This window comes from Stylophora pistillata, chromosome 6 (assembly GCF_964205215.1).
Source record: "Stylophora pistillata chromosome 6, jaStyPist1.2, whole genome shotgun sequence".
Lineage (NCBI taxonomy): Eukaryota > Metazoa > Cnidaria > Anthozoa > Scleractinia > Pocilloporidae > Stylophora > Stylophora pistillata.
In genome coordinates this window covers 25,717,598-25,734,098 of record NC_142524.1, presented here as the reverse complement: position 1 = coordinate 25,734,098, position 16,501 = coordinate 25,717,598, and the positions used below count along the sequence as shown (strand labels likewise).

The 16,501-nt window shown below is 39.0% G+C and overlaps 2 protein-coding genes across 2 annotated transcripts; both read right to left on the bottom strand.

The window, feature by feature from the left end:
- Positions 1 to 3,518: 3,518 nt before the first annotated feature.
- LOC111319789 (putative skeletal organic matrix protein 5) lies at positions 3,519 to 5,589 on the bottom strand. The gene is made up of 3 exons (XM_088725440.1): positions 5,554 to 5,589; positions 5,106 to 5,232; positions 3,519 to 4,916 (listed from the first exon to the last, which is right to left on the bottom strand). Exons 2-3 carry the CDS (start codon positions 5,166 to 5,168, stop codon positions 4,398 to 4,400), a joined length of 582 nt encoding a protein of 193 aa, XP_088581566.1. The 5' UTR covers positions 5,169 to 5,232; positions 5,554 to 5,589; the 3' UTR covers positions 3,519 to 4,397.
- Positions 5,590 to 5,726: 137 nt separating this feature from the next.
- Positions 5,727 to 7,482, bottom strand: LOC148729096 (uncharacterized). Its single transcript, XM_088725081.1, has 4 exons — positions 7,461 to 7,482; positions 7,053 to 7,339; positions 6,368 to 6,482; positions 5,727 to 5,794 (listed from the first exon to the last, which is right to left on the bottom strand). The coding sequence occupies exons 1-4, from the start codon at positions 7,480 to 7,482 to the stop codon at positions 5,727 to 5,729; spliced, it is 492 nt and encodes a 163-aa protein (XP_088581207.1).
- Positions 7,483 to 16,501: the final 9,019 nt, after the last annotated feature.

Here is a 16,501-nt window from a genome sequence, read left to right as displayed (position 1 = left end):
CTCTTACAGGCCTGTGCCATAGTTGTAAACTTGAAGCGCATGCCTTAGCTTGTGTTATATCAGAGTCATTTTCCAAGTCCAGTTGATATCTTGACAACAATACAAGCTGAACTTACAGAGTTTCATCCTAACAGCCAGCACATGATTGCAAAAATCAACAGTTCCTGCTACATATGTACATGAGGCATATTTAACAGCTCCAGTTACTAAACAAAGTGCAACTTGTAATTTATGGGGTGGCTCAATTTTTTTGAAACTATGGTAACACAAGCATTTAAAAAAGAAGTAATGGTCGTCACTTGCGCAAGTTATGTCCTTCAGATATTCATCAACAAGAAATGTTTTTGCCATTTTCATGCTTGTTGGAACCGCATGGTTCTGTTTATTTTTGTCCAAGTTTTCTCCAGATTTAGAAATATGGAAATCCATCTCTGCCCTTGTGAATGCGTTGCAAATTTGTAGACCATCCAGCTGATGGAAATGTAACAGTTCTTTCCTCAGGCATCGCATCACTTTGAGCGAGTTGTTCTTGTCTCTCCTTCCGACGCTTGTATACCAGATTTTTATCGGGATCCACAACATCTTTATCACGACCAGACGCAACATATTCAAGAACTCTTTAAAATGAAAAGTTGAAAAACTATTAATCATTTCATCTACATTTCATTTAGGAAAGTAATTCCTAAAATACTTTGATCTTCTTGTACGATATTAATTTCTGTTTAATTCTAAGAAGTATCACGCACGACTGACAAATACTGTACTTGCCTTTTCGCCAATTGTGCCTTTTGTTTTTAGCCTCTTTGCTGGATCGCCACGACATTTTAACCAAAAACGAAGTTGATCTGATTTTAGAGCGGTCGGATTTCTTCCTTGAAGCGATGCTCCTGGGATATCTTCCTCCGTAAGAATCTGAGAAAGACGGCTACTTACAGAGTCATAAGCGGCCATATTTTTAACACGAGCTAACAAGGTTCAACTAGCCTCGTTTTCACGTTTATCGCTCCAATTCTCTTCTCGTTATGCATAGGGTGTATAGACGGGCATAACAAAGCCACAATCAGGAACGCAAAAATGTCCGAAGAAAGCCGCCCCCAAAGATTGTGCAACTGCAGGAACGAAAACGAATGCCCTTTAGGAGGGGAATGTTTGCAAAGCGAGGTTGTCTACCAAGCCACAGTCGCTACCAGGGAAGAAACTGAAACGTACGTTGGCCTCACAGCGACAGATTTTAAGACTAGATGGCGCAACCACCGAATGGCGTTTAACCACGAGAGACGGTGAAATGATACAGAGCTGAGCAATTACCTGTGGAAACTCAAGGAGAAGAGGGAAGACTATTCGATTTCATGGAAAATTATTGCTAGGGCTAGAGCATATTCCAATGCCACAAAACGTTGCAATTTATGCCTCACTGAGAAATTTTTTATCTTGTCATGTCCACATTAAGCCTCTTTAAACAAGCGAAGGGAAATAATATCCAATTGTAGACATCGGCGAAAATATATTCTCAAGAATTCTTAACGCTATTATCGGGGCGGGTACGGTTTTCAAGATTTGAGTTTTTTAAACAATGTCATGTGATCACGTTGCTGAGTTAAGTTAGAGTTAACCGTCACGATGCCTCAGTGTGTATGGAGTTTGACTGATGAGTGGATCAACTTTTGCTGGTCTACGAAACAGGCTGTATTAAATTCCATATGTGCATAACTTGAGTAGCTACTATATATATATATATATAAAAGCGAAATAGGCGACGTAGGATCCATGACAGTGCTCGACAACGAAGGAGCGATTACAGTAGCAAATGGACTACTCAAGTGACGCACATATGGATTTTAATACAGCCTGTTTCGTAGACCAACAAAAGTTGATCCACTCATCAGTTAAACTCCATACACACTGAGGCATCGTGACGGTTAACTCTAACTCAGCAACGTGATCACATGGCATTGTTTTAAAAAATTCAAATCTTGAAAACCGTGCGCGCGCCGATAATAGCGTTAAGAATACCTGAGAATATATTTTCGCCGATGTCTACAATCGGATATTATTTCCCTTCGCTTGTTTAAAGAGGCTTCATGTGGATAATACAAGATAAAAAATTTCTCAGTAAGGCATAAATTGCAACGTTTTGTGGCATTGGAATATGATCTAGCCCTAGCAATAATTTTCCATGAAATCGAATAGTCTTCCCTCTTCTCCTTTAGTTTCCACAGGTACTTGCTCAGCTCCGTGTCATTTCGCCGTCTCTCGTGGTTGAACGACATTTGGTGGTTGCGCCATCTAGTCTTAAAATCTGTCGCTGTGAGGCCAACGTACGTTTTAGTTTCTTCCTTGGTATCGACTGTGGCTTGGTAGACGACCTCGCTTTGCAAACATTCCCCTCCTAAAGGGCATTCGTTTTCGTTCCTGCAGTTGCACAATCTTTGGGGGCGGCTATCTTCGGACATTTTTGCGTTCCTGATTGTGGCTTTGTTATGCCCGTCTATGATCTGTTTCATATTTGGTGTGCATGAGTAGCTCAGTTTAATGGTGTTTCTATTGAAAATTTTCCTCAGTTTGTGGGTGACTGGAAAGCTTTACGAAACAGGCTGTATTAAAATCCATATGTGCGTCACTTGAGTAGTCCATTTGCTACTATATATATATATATATATATTGAAATAAATGAAAAACGAAAGTCCTCTTTTTCTTTTTCTTTCGCTTTGCTTTTGCGCTATGCTTTTCACCGCTGTTGCGGCTCTTCAGGCATAGCAAAAAGTGTTTACTGACCTATTACGTCACAGATCTGATTGTAATCACAATGGTTATTGTAATTCGAAGCACACGCGAGCAAGGGTCGAGAATCTTGTAAAACGGAAAGATAGTGAACTAAGCGGTCAGTCCCGCAGCATATTCATCAATATGTTTGCTGACTCCCAGCATACATGTGTGCGGGTCTCTAATATGTTGTTTGTGGACTGTCATTTTATTCTCATGACATCACCCGTTTCTCCTATATTATTACGCCATATCTTGTTCATGCTCCTCCGGATTCTAAAGGCCTCATTCTTAATCCAGATTGTATTAGTGTCATTCAGCAGAGTAACATTTGGGCGGTCTATCATTTGGCTATTTAATTCATCCACTTCTGAAGTGATCCGTCCCAAACTGTTTAAAACTGTATCTCTGGTTGAATTTCTTTCTTGGCGCCAGTTTTCCAGAAACTCCATGAAGAATTAGGCTGTTTAAAAGTTCATGAAGCTCCTTTAATTTTTTCCCATCAGAGAAAGAAAAAGAGAAAGAGGACTTCGTTTTTCATTTCTTTCAGTATCTTTATTCGACACAGAAGTTTACAGTTTACATTATATATAATTATACTTCAAGATTTAGGTTACTTGAACTTTTACTCAAGTAACCTAAATCTTGAAGTATAATTATCCATAGCTCTAGCCCTGCTACTGAGCACTTTTTAGTAGATGATGATCTCATTCCGCTATATATATACATATACATATATATATATATATATATATATATATATATATATATATATACTGCAGACAGTACTGTTTCGGCCTTCTGGGCCTCATCAGTGCAGTGCTAATGCTAGGATGGGGGAGAACCGAGACGGTCACCCCAAACGACCCAACCTTTGTGGTATCGTCTAAGCCATGCCAGAGTGCTCAAACTAGAGTAAACCAGCGAGCATGCGCAATTGCAACGGCAATGACTCATCCATATATATATATATATATATATAATGTGTGGTAGTCGGAAAAAAAAAACTACATATGCATCCCTACAGACCTGTTTCGTGGTTGCCCACTCATCAGGGAATATATATATATATATATATATATATATTCAAACCAGATAAAGATCAGAGTAATTTAGCGTCAATTAACACGCCTAAAAATCTGTATGTTGATCAAATGTTGTTCTGGTTTTGCTGTAAATTACATGTTGACCGAAATAAGTTATCATTTCGGCAGAAAAGGAAAATCTTATGCCGTGAAGCTATGGGTTGGAACATATGGGGACGAACTGATAAAGGGGCATGAGGAGAACTTGCAGTGGGGCGATGCCCTTTTAAACCTATTTTCGACAAGAAATCTGTCATTCCAGCCCCGGCGTTTTTAATTTTTGTATTTTCTAATATTTGGTGTTGTACTGTAGTTTTTATTTCAAAGATCGCAATTATTATTCGACCTCTTTCTTTTCTCAAATATTACTTTCGACCACACCAATACAGCACATGAACTGTTACTCAACTGTAGATTAATTACTTTAATTATAGCAGTTTTACGGAGCCTATTCTTCTACTGGTTGGTAATCCTTAATTAGCACACTACATTTTTCTGCTTTATGATGGTTTCTCGGCTTAAAAGTTAGGAAGTTAATAGTGTCCCTTGTCACTGCACCAGGATGTACCCCATGGCTTTGATGTGCTTGTCTCCATTATCAGGCGAGAGTATTGCTTCATTGCCACATGTGTTGGAGTCATCTTGTGAACCTCCTGTACCAAAACCAATTCGCGAGTTACAGGAAGAGCAGTGATTCTGCTGATTAGCAGCGATACCGATTCTTGCTTTGGCACCATGAAGGTTGTCTCCCCCCGCATTGAGTCCTTCCTGGTTGCAGTAGAGCTGTAAGGAGGCCTTTGAACCAATCAGCGACTTCCACGTTGAACGACCCAGTGAGGTGTTGCGGTATTTCCCATCAGCGAGGAGTGAGTGGAGAGAGCCGGCCTGTTTGTTGATGTCAATGAATCTGACCTGATTGCCGATCTTCATTCCGAGACAGATCTTGGAGAAGGGCGTGATCCAATAGGTCGGTAACTTGGTCTCTTGCAAGTCAAATCCAGTCTTACCTCCTACAAGATTGAAAGAATTCCTGTCGCTCCAAAAATGTGAGTCGTAATGGAATGTACTCTAAAATTTACAACAAAGAAAAAAACTATTTCAATAAAATTTCAGTAACAGCTTGATCCGGGCTCCCAGTCAAGCGAGCGACGTTTGACCTTTTTTCAGGGAAACAGCCGCCATTTTGTCTATCTTCTTTGACGCTTTTCTCCACCGACTTATACCCACACAGAATTCCTTAGCCGGTAAATTTTTTACCTTATTTCCATTAATCTTCATAACCGGCGTCCATCCTCCATCTCCGCACCCAAAGTCTCCCATGTGACAGAAAACAGAAATTGGCTTTGAGTCTAAGTGCAGGGCAACTTCGCCACTCTTTTTGGATCTATTCAATACATTATCGTATTATAAGGAGAGATATAGTTGAAGTTTTATGACAATGGCTTCTGCATATTCACTAGATGACATGAGACACTTATCGATTCCTTGCAGGCGAGAAGCTGATGTGGAAGATTATTATCAAGGTTATTATGCTGCATTCGTGATATAGAAGAATGACAAAATTATGCCGAGCGGACAAACTAACTGGCCAAATGGCTAACTAAACTAATGAATTACCTCAACACAGAACTGTTATTTTCATATTTTCTTGTTCTAAGTGTTTGTGTTTTTTTTGTCGCTTTATGTTTGTGAATTATTGACTTACACATTCCGGTCGAAAATTTCTCTACACGTCGAAGCTGAAACTGTAATATAAAAAGAGTAAGAAAGATTGTAAACTGTGTGCTCGGTAAACTCTTGCGCGGCCGTTTCTAGTCTGAGTCAAAGGCACAGGTAGAAAGAAACGAACTTGGAAATGATGATAGAAAACGCTCGTTTTCAGCGTACTGCGGGGAGATTTTTGGTATTGAGACGCTTTCCAGGGTGCAATAGACTTAGGTCGTAAGCTGTGGGTAAAAAAAAAAAAATGCCTATCAGACTGATTTTCTCTCGCCTCCGCGTGGGCAACGGTCAAAATCGTAATGAGCAGCCTTGACCTCGCTTGATAACAGGAAAAACAGTGATGGCAAAGCAAGCCCAAAGCAACAGAAATCGCCAGAAACCACAACGGACACACAAAGAGTGAGTAATTTTGATCAATTTTACACCTAAGATGTTCATATATCGGAACATTTAGTGTTCTAAATGGACCATATTTCGTTCCAAATACTATTCATCATAACGCATTCAAATACTCAACGGCTGCTAGCGTAACTTAACACCGCGTCACACGACGCGTGACGTTTTTATTAAATGATCCTTCCCCTTTTTTCGATACGTGAGCTTGGGACGCCTGTGGAAAAATATTTTGCAATTTTGGAGCAGCTCTCTAACCAAGAGGGCCATCAAGGCAGTTGTGAGATGGTTATGGTGAGATTTTATATTATGCCGAACATAAACTTTTACTATCACTTTAAGAAGTTGTATGTAAAAATGGAGCCCACACAAGCCTACGTCTGGTTTCACATGACAGGGTTTACCTTTTTCACAGTTCGGACCTCTGAATCCAGTGGTACACAAACAGCGATATCTTTTGTCGATAAAACCGCTTTGACAAGTACCATTGTTTTTACAAGGGTTATGAGCACAGGCGCTCTGAAGCCAAAAGGAGAAAAAATATTAACAATCTTAAAATCATACCTTGAAATATCAATTTGCAAGATGGGTGTTCGTTTTTTTCTAAATTTAAGTCTCTAACTTTTAATCAGAGCAATTCAAATAAAAGAAAAAGGAATCAGAAAACATGGGGCACTTAAACAAAAAAAGTGATGATGATCAAAAAATAAATGTCATTGATAACAAAGTTAAAGCAATCATCTCAACACTGAAGATTATGAAAGTGGTACTTCACCGAGACTAGTCGTCTGCTAATGAAGTAACACCTACCACAGATGCATGATAAAATTCATTTTCATCCTCTTTCAGATCGAGTTTCAGTCCTTCGTGAGTAACGTTACTGAATTCACAATTGTACCCACGGTGTTGACGAAATCGTTTTTCAAGGTTAACGCTGACACAGTCGAGTTCCATACACATATTTCCACAAAAAATAATTGTTATGACCTCAACGAAGCGTATTTGGTCGTTTTTCAAGATTACTGCCCCCCACAGTTGGCTCATATGAAGTAAAGAGTCTCAGAGTTGATGATAAAAATAGCTTCTTACCTCAAAGTAATAGTGATACGAATTCTTATTGTCTTTGTATTCGTTAGGACTGCTGTATTTATCAGTTGACAATAACTCACACCACAGTTGTCCTTCAGTGGCCAGGTTCACGGAGACACACAGAGGGTGGTGAATGCATTTAAAGGTGCATTCAAAGTCGTCGTAAACCATAATTCGTTCAAGTTTAGGTACATTGAGATGGTGGAACTTGTCTAGGGAGAGAAGACTTTGCCTGGATATCTGTGATGAGGTGTCTGGTATATCGTCGGGTTCTATAATGACTGCTTCTATTGGTTAAGATTGAGAGTACTTTTGGAGAAAATAGGCTCCTAGCAAAATTTCACTTATTAGCAACAAAGAATTGGAAATGCGTGGTGTTTCTAAACTTTCATGGAGATCTGTCTCTACTTGCAGTTATTGTGACCGACATATAGTTCAAGGCGGCCGTCTTTACAAAGTTTAAGAGGTGAAGCTGTTTAAAGTAGTGTTAAAAAGTGCTACACTAATTTAAAACGAATTCCTATGTAAAGATAAAAAGAAGACATCTTTTAAAATACGTTCAGGTGTTAAACAGGCAACCTTGATTATTAAAGAATGACTACATTCCCCTCACTGTCCCCGCTCAGAAATGAGTGATGGTGAAGTCAACCTTGCGATAAGACAGACGCAGACATCCTGCGAATTCATCATGGCGCAGATTGCTTTCTGAAACCAAGTTTCCGAAAAATGTACAAACATAGGGGGCCCATACAATCTGTTTGTGTAGCCGACCGTTGTTTTATAGTGAATGTACCAGATTTACTGTTTGCCTCACAGTGAATAATTAAATAGTTTGTATAGTGGTTTAGTTGGACTTGCTTTTGAGCTCCGTAAATGTAAAGTTGTGTGAAATAATCAAAGAAACGTATGATGCACGATCCTCGCAGTAGATAGCGCTATTTATGCAATAGCGAAAATCAGACCTGAAAAAAATCAAGCCTGTACGGGACTCGAACCATAAATAGCGCTATCTACTGCGAGGATCGTACATCATACGTATCTAACAACGCAGTTCAAAATATATGAACCTCATATATTCATTGTATCTCACGAGTTTTCTTTCACGAGTTTATTACGAATCAACTTAACGGCCTGCTTCCAGTTGGCTTGTTAGCTCAATTGGTAGAGCGCTGCACTAGTATCGCAGAGGTCCGTGGTTCGAGTCCCGTACAGGCCTGATTTTTTTTTTTTTTTTTCAGGTCTGATTCAGTTTTCGCTATTGCATAAATAGCGCTATCTACTGCGAGGATCGTGCATCATACGTATCTAATACCGCAGTTCAAAATATATGAACCTCATATATTCATTGTATCTCATTTATCACTTTCACGGGTTTATTACGAATCAACTTAACGGCCTTCTCCCAGTTGGCTTGTTAGCTCAATTGGTAGAGCGCTGCACTAGTATCGCAGAGGTCCGTAGTTCGAGTCCCGTACAGGCCTGATTTTTTTCAGGTCTGATTTTCGCTATTACATAAATAGCGCTATCTACTGCGAGGATCGTGCATCATACGTATCTAATACCGCAGTTCAAAATATATGAACCTCATATATTCATTGTATCTCATAATCAAATAAATAAAGTCTTACCTTCATGGAGAGTAGTCTTTGTTGTTCTCCTCGCGATTTGAGGCCGTTTTGATGTGTTTTAGCTTGACGCCCTAAATTACCGTGCATAAAATACGGGAAGGTCGGAAACTTCTTTTGACACATGCTCGCCTAAATCACTCGGAAACAACACTTAAATACTTTTCCTCGAATCAAAACTCGGCAGCACGAAAGCCAAATAGTTGCCCTTTAAGTTCACCGAAAAAAATCCCACAAAAGATGGTTTGACGAGCAACCAATCCTGCGAGAATTTCAAATTAGCGGCCGTTCTGAATTCTTCTAGTTCGTGGAATTAACATCTTGTGCAGCTGAGAGACCGTTAATGCGCTGTTGAGAGAGATTTGACTAGAGTCCAGGTCGACAGCGTATTGACGGTCTCTCTGCAGCCCAAGATGTTCCTTCCACGCATTAGAGGAATTCAGAACGGCCGCTAATTTGAAATTCTCGCTGGATTGGTTGCTCGACAAACCATCTTTTGTGGAATTTTTTTCGGTGAACTTAAAGGGCAACTATCTGGCTTTCGTGCTGCCGAGTTTTGATTCGAGGGAAAGTATTTAAGTGTTGTTTTCGAGCAATTTGGCGAGCATGTGTCAAAAGAAGTTTCCGACCTTCCCGTATTTTATGCACGGTAATTTAGGGCGTCAAGCCAAATCACATCAAAGCGGCCTCAAATCACGAGGAGAACAACAAAGACTACTCTCTATGGAGGTAAGACTTTATATCTTTGATTATTTCACACAACTTTACATTTACGGAGCTCAAAAGCAAGTCCAACTAAACCACTATACAAACTCTTTAATTATTTACTGTGAAAGAGCATGTGACAGAGCTTGGGCCACCTGTGGAGCGATATATTGCTGACTATGTACATAAATCATTGGATAAATAAACGTTGAATTACTGTACCTGCGGTGCAGAGTCGTCCTTTTGCCTCAAAAATGTTTTTTTTTTCTTAGCGATTTTGAACAAGTCTGATTTCGTCGTTAATGTAATGCATTAAAGAAAGACAAGGGTGGAAGCCTTGTTTTGAAAGGGTTTAAGCACCCGAGCGATTTTGACCCCGAAAATCGCATCGCTCCGCTTTCAAACTTCGCAGCATTAAGGTCAAAAGATGCAAGATTCTCCTCGTACTTTCCAATGGAAAACCCATCCAGACGGACCGGAGTTAGCCCTCGAAGAAAATCAAAATCCCACAGTATTTTAGCGTCTCGAATTCGTAGCAAGATTCTCATGTGCCAGCCAGAAACGGTCACGTTGATTACCCTTTTCTGATTGGACGAAGTTAAACGATGACTATTTCAAAATATCTAACGAGGGTGGGGAACCATTGGCGTTTAGTGACCCTTCAAATGTTTACCCAACAGACTCGGGTCGTGTGTCTTAACGCTCATCGGAAGCAACTTATATTTACGCCCATTGTTAACGTCCGCCAATGAATGATCAGGGAAACAGATTGTTTAGTATTCAAATATTCCATTCCCGGTTAAAAGACTTCGAATGCACAGACCGAAATTTTCGCAAGGTAGAAGGGGCGGCACGGATAAAATTTACAGACAAATGAATGGAAAATTAGAAAAATTATTTGAGCGTCTTACATCCAACCTACATTGTTCAAACTTGGTGAATACAATCTTCTGCTCAGTGTTTTAACGTTGCGATTCATAAATTGCGTAAAATTCGATTTTGGGAAAAGTTATTTGCCATGGGATTCCCATACAAACACTGTAATTTCTGACCGCTTTGCCTACCCGTAAAGATGGCGCCGTAAACCGTGACAAGGCCTGGCTATTCGTCGTCGCCTGTCTGCGAGACGTGTGCACGGAAAAATGCAGCGATATTTCCTATGCTTTCATCAAAAGCCTGGCTCGGCCTCTTTCAGATGAAATGAGAGAAACAGCGACTCATATTTTCTTCCGGCGCTTACCAGTACAATCTTTTAATTCACAGGTGCTGTTTATGTTGCTGGGTGACCTGTTTACTTTTGACACAATTGATGAAGGAGATGCGAACAATGGGCGAAAATGTAAGTCGCTTCCGGTGAGCGTTAAGACACACGACCCGAGTCTGTTGGGTAAACAGCTGAAGGGTCACTAAACGCCAATGGTTCCCCACCCTCGTTAGATATTTTGAATTGGTCATCGTTTAACGTCGTCCAATCAGAAAAGGGTAATCAACGTGACGGTTTCTTGCTGGCACATAAGAAACTTGCTACGCATTCCAGACGCTAAAATACTGTGGGATTTTGATTTTCTTCGAGGGCTAACTCCGGTCCGCCTGTATGGATTTTCAATTGGAAAGTACGAGGAGAATCGTGCATCTTTTGACCTTAATGCTGCGAAGTTTGAAAGCGGAGGAATGCGATTTTCGGGGTGAAAATGGCTCGGGCGCTTGAACCCTTTCAAAACAAGGCTTCCACCCTTGTCTTTCTTTAATGCATTACATTAACGACGAAATCAGACTTTTTCAAAATCGCTAAAAAAAACATTTCTGAGGCAAAAGGACGACTATGCACCACAGGTAAAGTAATTCAACGTTTATTTATCAATGATTTATGTACATAGTCAGCAATATATCACTCTAGGTGAGGCAAACGGTAAATCTGGTACATTTACTATAAAACAACGGTCGGCTACACAAACAGATTGTATGGGCACCCTGTGGCACAAATTGGTAGAAATTGTTGGTGAATTCAAATGTTTGTTTGGAGTTATGAGAGTCTGCTTCTTTTTTTTTCTGCAGAGGCGTGTGTAAATCTTGATCTTTCTTTCGCCAAAAATTTGATGTCATCTGAGAGGATTTCTCTAGCTAGACAAAAGGGTATTTGATGCATCGGTGAAATTTATATTAGAAATGTCCAAACTCAAGGGACTTTCAAAGAATAAGCAGAATTGTATTTAAGGTACCACGGAGGGAAAAACTTTTTTGTTTCAATTTCTTGAACATTTAATGCCTAATATATAAAAAAAAAAATGATCTATCATCTTCTGAAACTTTATTTTGATATATTCTTTACTTCAGAAGATATAAAGCAAAAATTAATTTGAGAGTAAAACGAAAGGCGCGCGATCATCTAGTTAACGATTTCACAACCAGTCTTGATTTTCAATGTACATTGTACAGTTTTGAACAGTTCTAAAATCGCTCATTCGTTTTCAAATACGCTTACATTAGTTCTTCCGAAAACTAGATATATAGAGAGCCTGTATAGAGAGAGTGTCTTTGTAATTCAAGTGTTGTTTTTCAAGTTGTTATGACATCCAAAAGCGACGAGTCCCTTTTGCTGCTCCGGTAAAAGGAAAATTTTATCGCAGTTTGCATCGAAGTGGAAATATTGTTGAACGATAGTGATAGGGGCTCCTACTAGACTCAGAGAGATTCAATGGCCAGGGTCTACATCTATCGAAGCTGCCGTGGGAGTTAGTTCGCGGATAATATTGCTGACAGTCCATAATCATCATTCGCGTAGCATTGCACTTGCGTTTGCGTTTACAGTGTAGCTCTCCTTCCTCTGCCTGACCTCTTTCCTCCTCTAATTTAATCAGTGTTTATTAAGCTTCAAGAAAATTTATGCTTTTATAGGTATAGCGCGAATGATTTTCAGTTTGATGAAAACGCTAATTTTCCCTCTGTGATACCTTGATTAAGGAAGATCTCAAAACCTGGCCAACGAACGAATGGTTTTGGAGGATTTGCATATTAATTTTATCATATAAGGGGCAAAATTACTGAATTGAAATTGGTCAAGAAGGAGGGCATTTTTTTCTTAATTTTTGTAATTGCCCCGGGCAAAATTACTTGAAAATGATTGGCTGAAAATCGCTTAGCAACGGCTGCCAAGGTAAAGAAATTTCTGTTTATTTTGTAACAATAGCGTCCCGTTTTGCGCGAGATCAGTAAGAAAACATTTTTCCCCTTGTATTATAAACAAGTAATCACATGGTTCCTCATAAAATTAAGGATTAATATCACTTGCATTTTCGGAAGTTCCAGAAATTGCCCTCGTCGCTGCGCGACTCGGGCAATTTCAGCAACTTCCGAAAACACGCGTGATATTAATCCTTGATTTTACTCGGCCCTATGCGATTACCTATACAAATGAATGAGAGTCTCAGCTATCAATGAAATTGTTAACTGGAAGGACCTCTCGTTTTATCTTTCTGAGTTACGTTTGGAGGAAGATTATAAAATTACAAACGTTTTTAGGCCGCGTGTCGTTCTTTTTGAAAACAAAATTTAGTAGCAAAAAATTTATTTCGAAATCAATTGTAGCGGAAAAACCACAGCGATTTGAGAGAGAGAGAAGAGAGAGGATTAATGTTGTTTATCGGCTAAACGTCTCGACCGCAGTCTTTTTTTAATTTAGCTGCCCAGCCGGTAAAACAATATATATTTCTGAAAAATTTGGATGAAGCAAGAGATGCTGTGCAGAGCGACTCAACACTAAACGGATATGGCCCACTGAGAGCGGTCCGGACGGCATATTACTGCCCGCTCTCGGAAACAATTAGATCGCAAGATTTAGAGAATACCACCTGCTCACGAATTATGAAAAAAAAAAATATATAACAGATATGAACCCTCTTGTTATACAAATCCACAATCCTATGAACGGATAAAGTCTAGATGGAAAAGTCGAATATATCAAGGGAACTCGACATTATCGAGAACATTTTCAATTCCTCCGCATAAACTGGCATTACTTATATATTTACTAATGTAAACTGCAAACCCAGCCATACATCCCCATGCAATTTTCTTAGTTAAGGGATTGAGAGAACCGGCTTTTCAAAATGACGGTTTATATGCTAAGCCACAGCCAAAAATAATTTTTTTATCATGCTGAGGATGAAAAACTAAAACGTGTCCCTAAACAACTACAATGGGTACAGGCTTGGTGTGATTATGGACCGAATGAGTGATGTTGAAACAAACCTTGTGATGTGACAAAGATAGACATGATAACGCTTACCAGTAACAAAAAACAGATAAAAGTCGAAGTTTCCATGTTTTTCTTGCTATCCATTGACTACAATTTAGATCAAGGTAATTTTCTCGACTTTATCACTCTATCATGCGATCAACAATACTATTATTCATCTTCTCCAAATAGTTTCAACCGGCAGCTTTCACCTGCGCTGATTATTGATCTGTCATGAGACATCAAATTGGTAAAAGTACAATGCTTTTTCAATCATAAACTCTAACTTTCGACATTCGTCAGAAAGTCTTAGAGATTGAGAGTAAATATGAGAAAAGGAAAACAATGGTAATATAGATAAACATTTACCTTCCATTTTAATTTCTCGGTAACAAGTAACCGTTCTTCTGCCATCTGCAAGAAACTTGCAAGTGGCAATGAATTTCCACAGAAAATGCAAATTTTTAAGTAAGATATTTGCTTCGAAATTCCCAAAAAAATTAAGAGAAATGAATTTTCCCAATCAAAATGCAACTTCTTAGTTTTAATGAGTGGAGTAAGCTGAATTGTTGAAGAAATCCACGAATTATCCGGATCAAGACAGAAGTAACTTTTGCAAATAATTTATATTACAGGAGAGCTTTTTTGTAGGATATTACGGTTCTTCAGCCATTTAAATTATTACCCAAAAGGTACACATCTGCCATGAGAAGTAATTTTGTTGACATTCTCTAGTTATTTGTTTGATAAAATTTTGATCAAAACTGAGCAAATATCTGGCTTTACTAAGCACGATAAGCACTCCAGCGGACAGCCAACAATTAAATCTTGCATTTAGACGACGATATTTACAAATGTAAACTTTTCACACATAAGAATAGTAGTAGTAGTAATAGTAATGTAATTTATATCTGACCAAATACATAAATGAAGAGATGGATAAAGAGCTGGATAGATAGGTAGAAAATATTACAAAAGAAACGCCTGAATGACTAGCTCGGTAATAAAGAACCAGACTATAAAAAATAAAAAAAAATTAAAAAAAAAAAATTTCGCAATTCACTGCGAAAGAAATGCCCAAACACTTACCCAACCATGTGCCCATTTATCATCCATTCACCCAGAGTTTCTTGGTTAAGCAGTTTTAAAAAGTTTAAAAAGTGTTAAGGTATCTTTAAAAGAATATATTTTGTGTGGGTGAATAACAAATCTCTTTCAATCAGATAGCAGGTGTTGAACAGTAACTCTTATTTAGAAGGACTACTTTCCCTACAACATCCCCCATCAGAAATGAGTAATGGTAAAACTGACCTTGCGATGAGACAGAAGCAGATATCATGAAATACCACAGAAACAGAACAATGATAGAAATCGAATTCTTCATATCTCAGACCGCTTTCTGAGACCGACTTCACGAAATATGTGCAAATGGATGCAAAAAGTAATTTTTTTTCCTTATGGTAAAAACCTCCTGACTTTCTTTTGACCAATGAGACCTGGAGGTTACCTTGTCGTTCTTTGTTTAAACATAATGTCTTAAGTCACTTTCCCAGCAGGTATTCAATTCTTTGGTAAAAAATGGATTATTTATCTTACTTATTAAGTTTCTCGATGGTTAATCGCATTGACATAACAACAGTTTAAGTTTGAAAATCGATTTCCATACGCTTAGCAAGGAACTAAACGGAAAATATAAATGCTACTGCCGCTGCACCTGACTTTAGTGTATTGAAGTATGCTATACCTATTTTGCCGCTTATTGGGCCCAAAATTTTTCTCCGCCTTGTAGTACCTTTTACGACGGCTCGCTAGGAATATTTCAAAACCTTGTATTGTCAGTCTAGAGGTTTACATCAAATGACAAACTGGCATGGTGAAAATTACGGTAATCTTAGGTTAAGTACACAGGACGAAATCCCACGTTTCCTCGTTTCGTAAATGTGACGGAAACATAGAGCTTCATATTTCCGCAACATTTACGTCTTGCGGAAACATGTTGTACCAAGCTTGACGATTCTATCACGTTTCCGTCATGTTTCCGGAACGGAAATGCCATGCAATGTTTCCGTCATATTTAAGCCAGGACGTTTCCGCTGCTGTTTGTTTCTGTTATATTTCTGCTAACAGATACTTAATATCCTTGTTGAATCTTTGCAATGACGGACAACAAACCGATCATGATTTTGGGCATGATTTTTACTATTTTGACAAAATTTAGAAGGCAAGAAACTCCACTTAGATATCGATGAAATTCAATAAATAAGGGTTTTTCGGAACAACTATCGTGAGAAAGTTTGCATATGAATCAGTAACTTCGGCTTCTGATACGCATGACCTGGCAGAATGATTTGAGATAGCTTGGACAACTTGGCCAACTGAGTCATTTGAGGCGGTTGGCCATGGGTGTCTTAAGGGGACTGGATAACTGGAACTTGTTGGGTTATTTGCTCTGGTTGGGTTACTTTGAGTCATTGGCCGCGCGTAACGTGGGGAAAACTTTACCTAATTCCAATATGGCGGATTTCTCTGAGCCCACCGATGAAGAACTAATATCCTCAGGAAAAAAAAGCACTTAAGAATAACAAATCGGCATTGCAACAGAGAATTGTGAATGGGAATAGATTTAGGGATCTAGGTATTTTACGTCTTTACGTCATTTACGTCTTTATTTGGACAGAAAATATCAAAATCCCCAAGCCTTGCTTGACCTCTCCTCCTGACCCCGTCTCGTCCGTTACATTGAAAACTACATACTCACACTGCAGGGGTATTTATAAAGTTTTTTCCTCAGTCGTTTCTTCCGCTGTGGTAACTTTGACAGGTTATGATCATTCAAGTGACTTAATGCTTTCGGCCTCGTTGGACATCTTCATCTTTATCAATTC

Bases quoted from the DNA above. Each gene is read 5' to 3' on its own strand.
- LOC111319789 (XM_088725440.1), bottom strand. From the start codon at position 5,168: ATGGGAGACTTTGGGTGCGGAGATGGAGGATGGACGCCGGTTATGAAG. The intron at 4,917-5,105 runs GTAAAAAATTTA...TGTAAATTTTAG, and splicing joins TGAAGATTAATGGAAATAAG to AGTACATTCCATTACGACTC.
- LOC148729096 (XM_088725081.1), bottom strand. From the start codon at position 7,482: ATGTCGGTCACAATAACTGCAA. The intron at 6,483-7,052 runs GTAAGAAGCTAT...TTTTGGCTTCAG, and splicing joins CGTATCACTATTACTTTGAG to AGCGCCTGTGCTCATAACCC. The intron at 5,795-6,367 runs GTAAACCCTGTC...TTTTACCCACAG, and splicing joins AGGTCCGAACTGTGAAAAAG to CTTACGACCTAAGTCTATTG.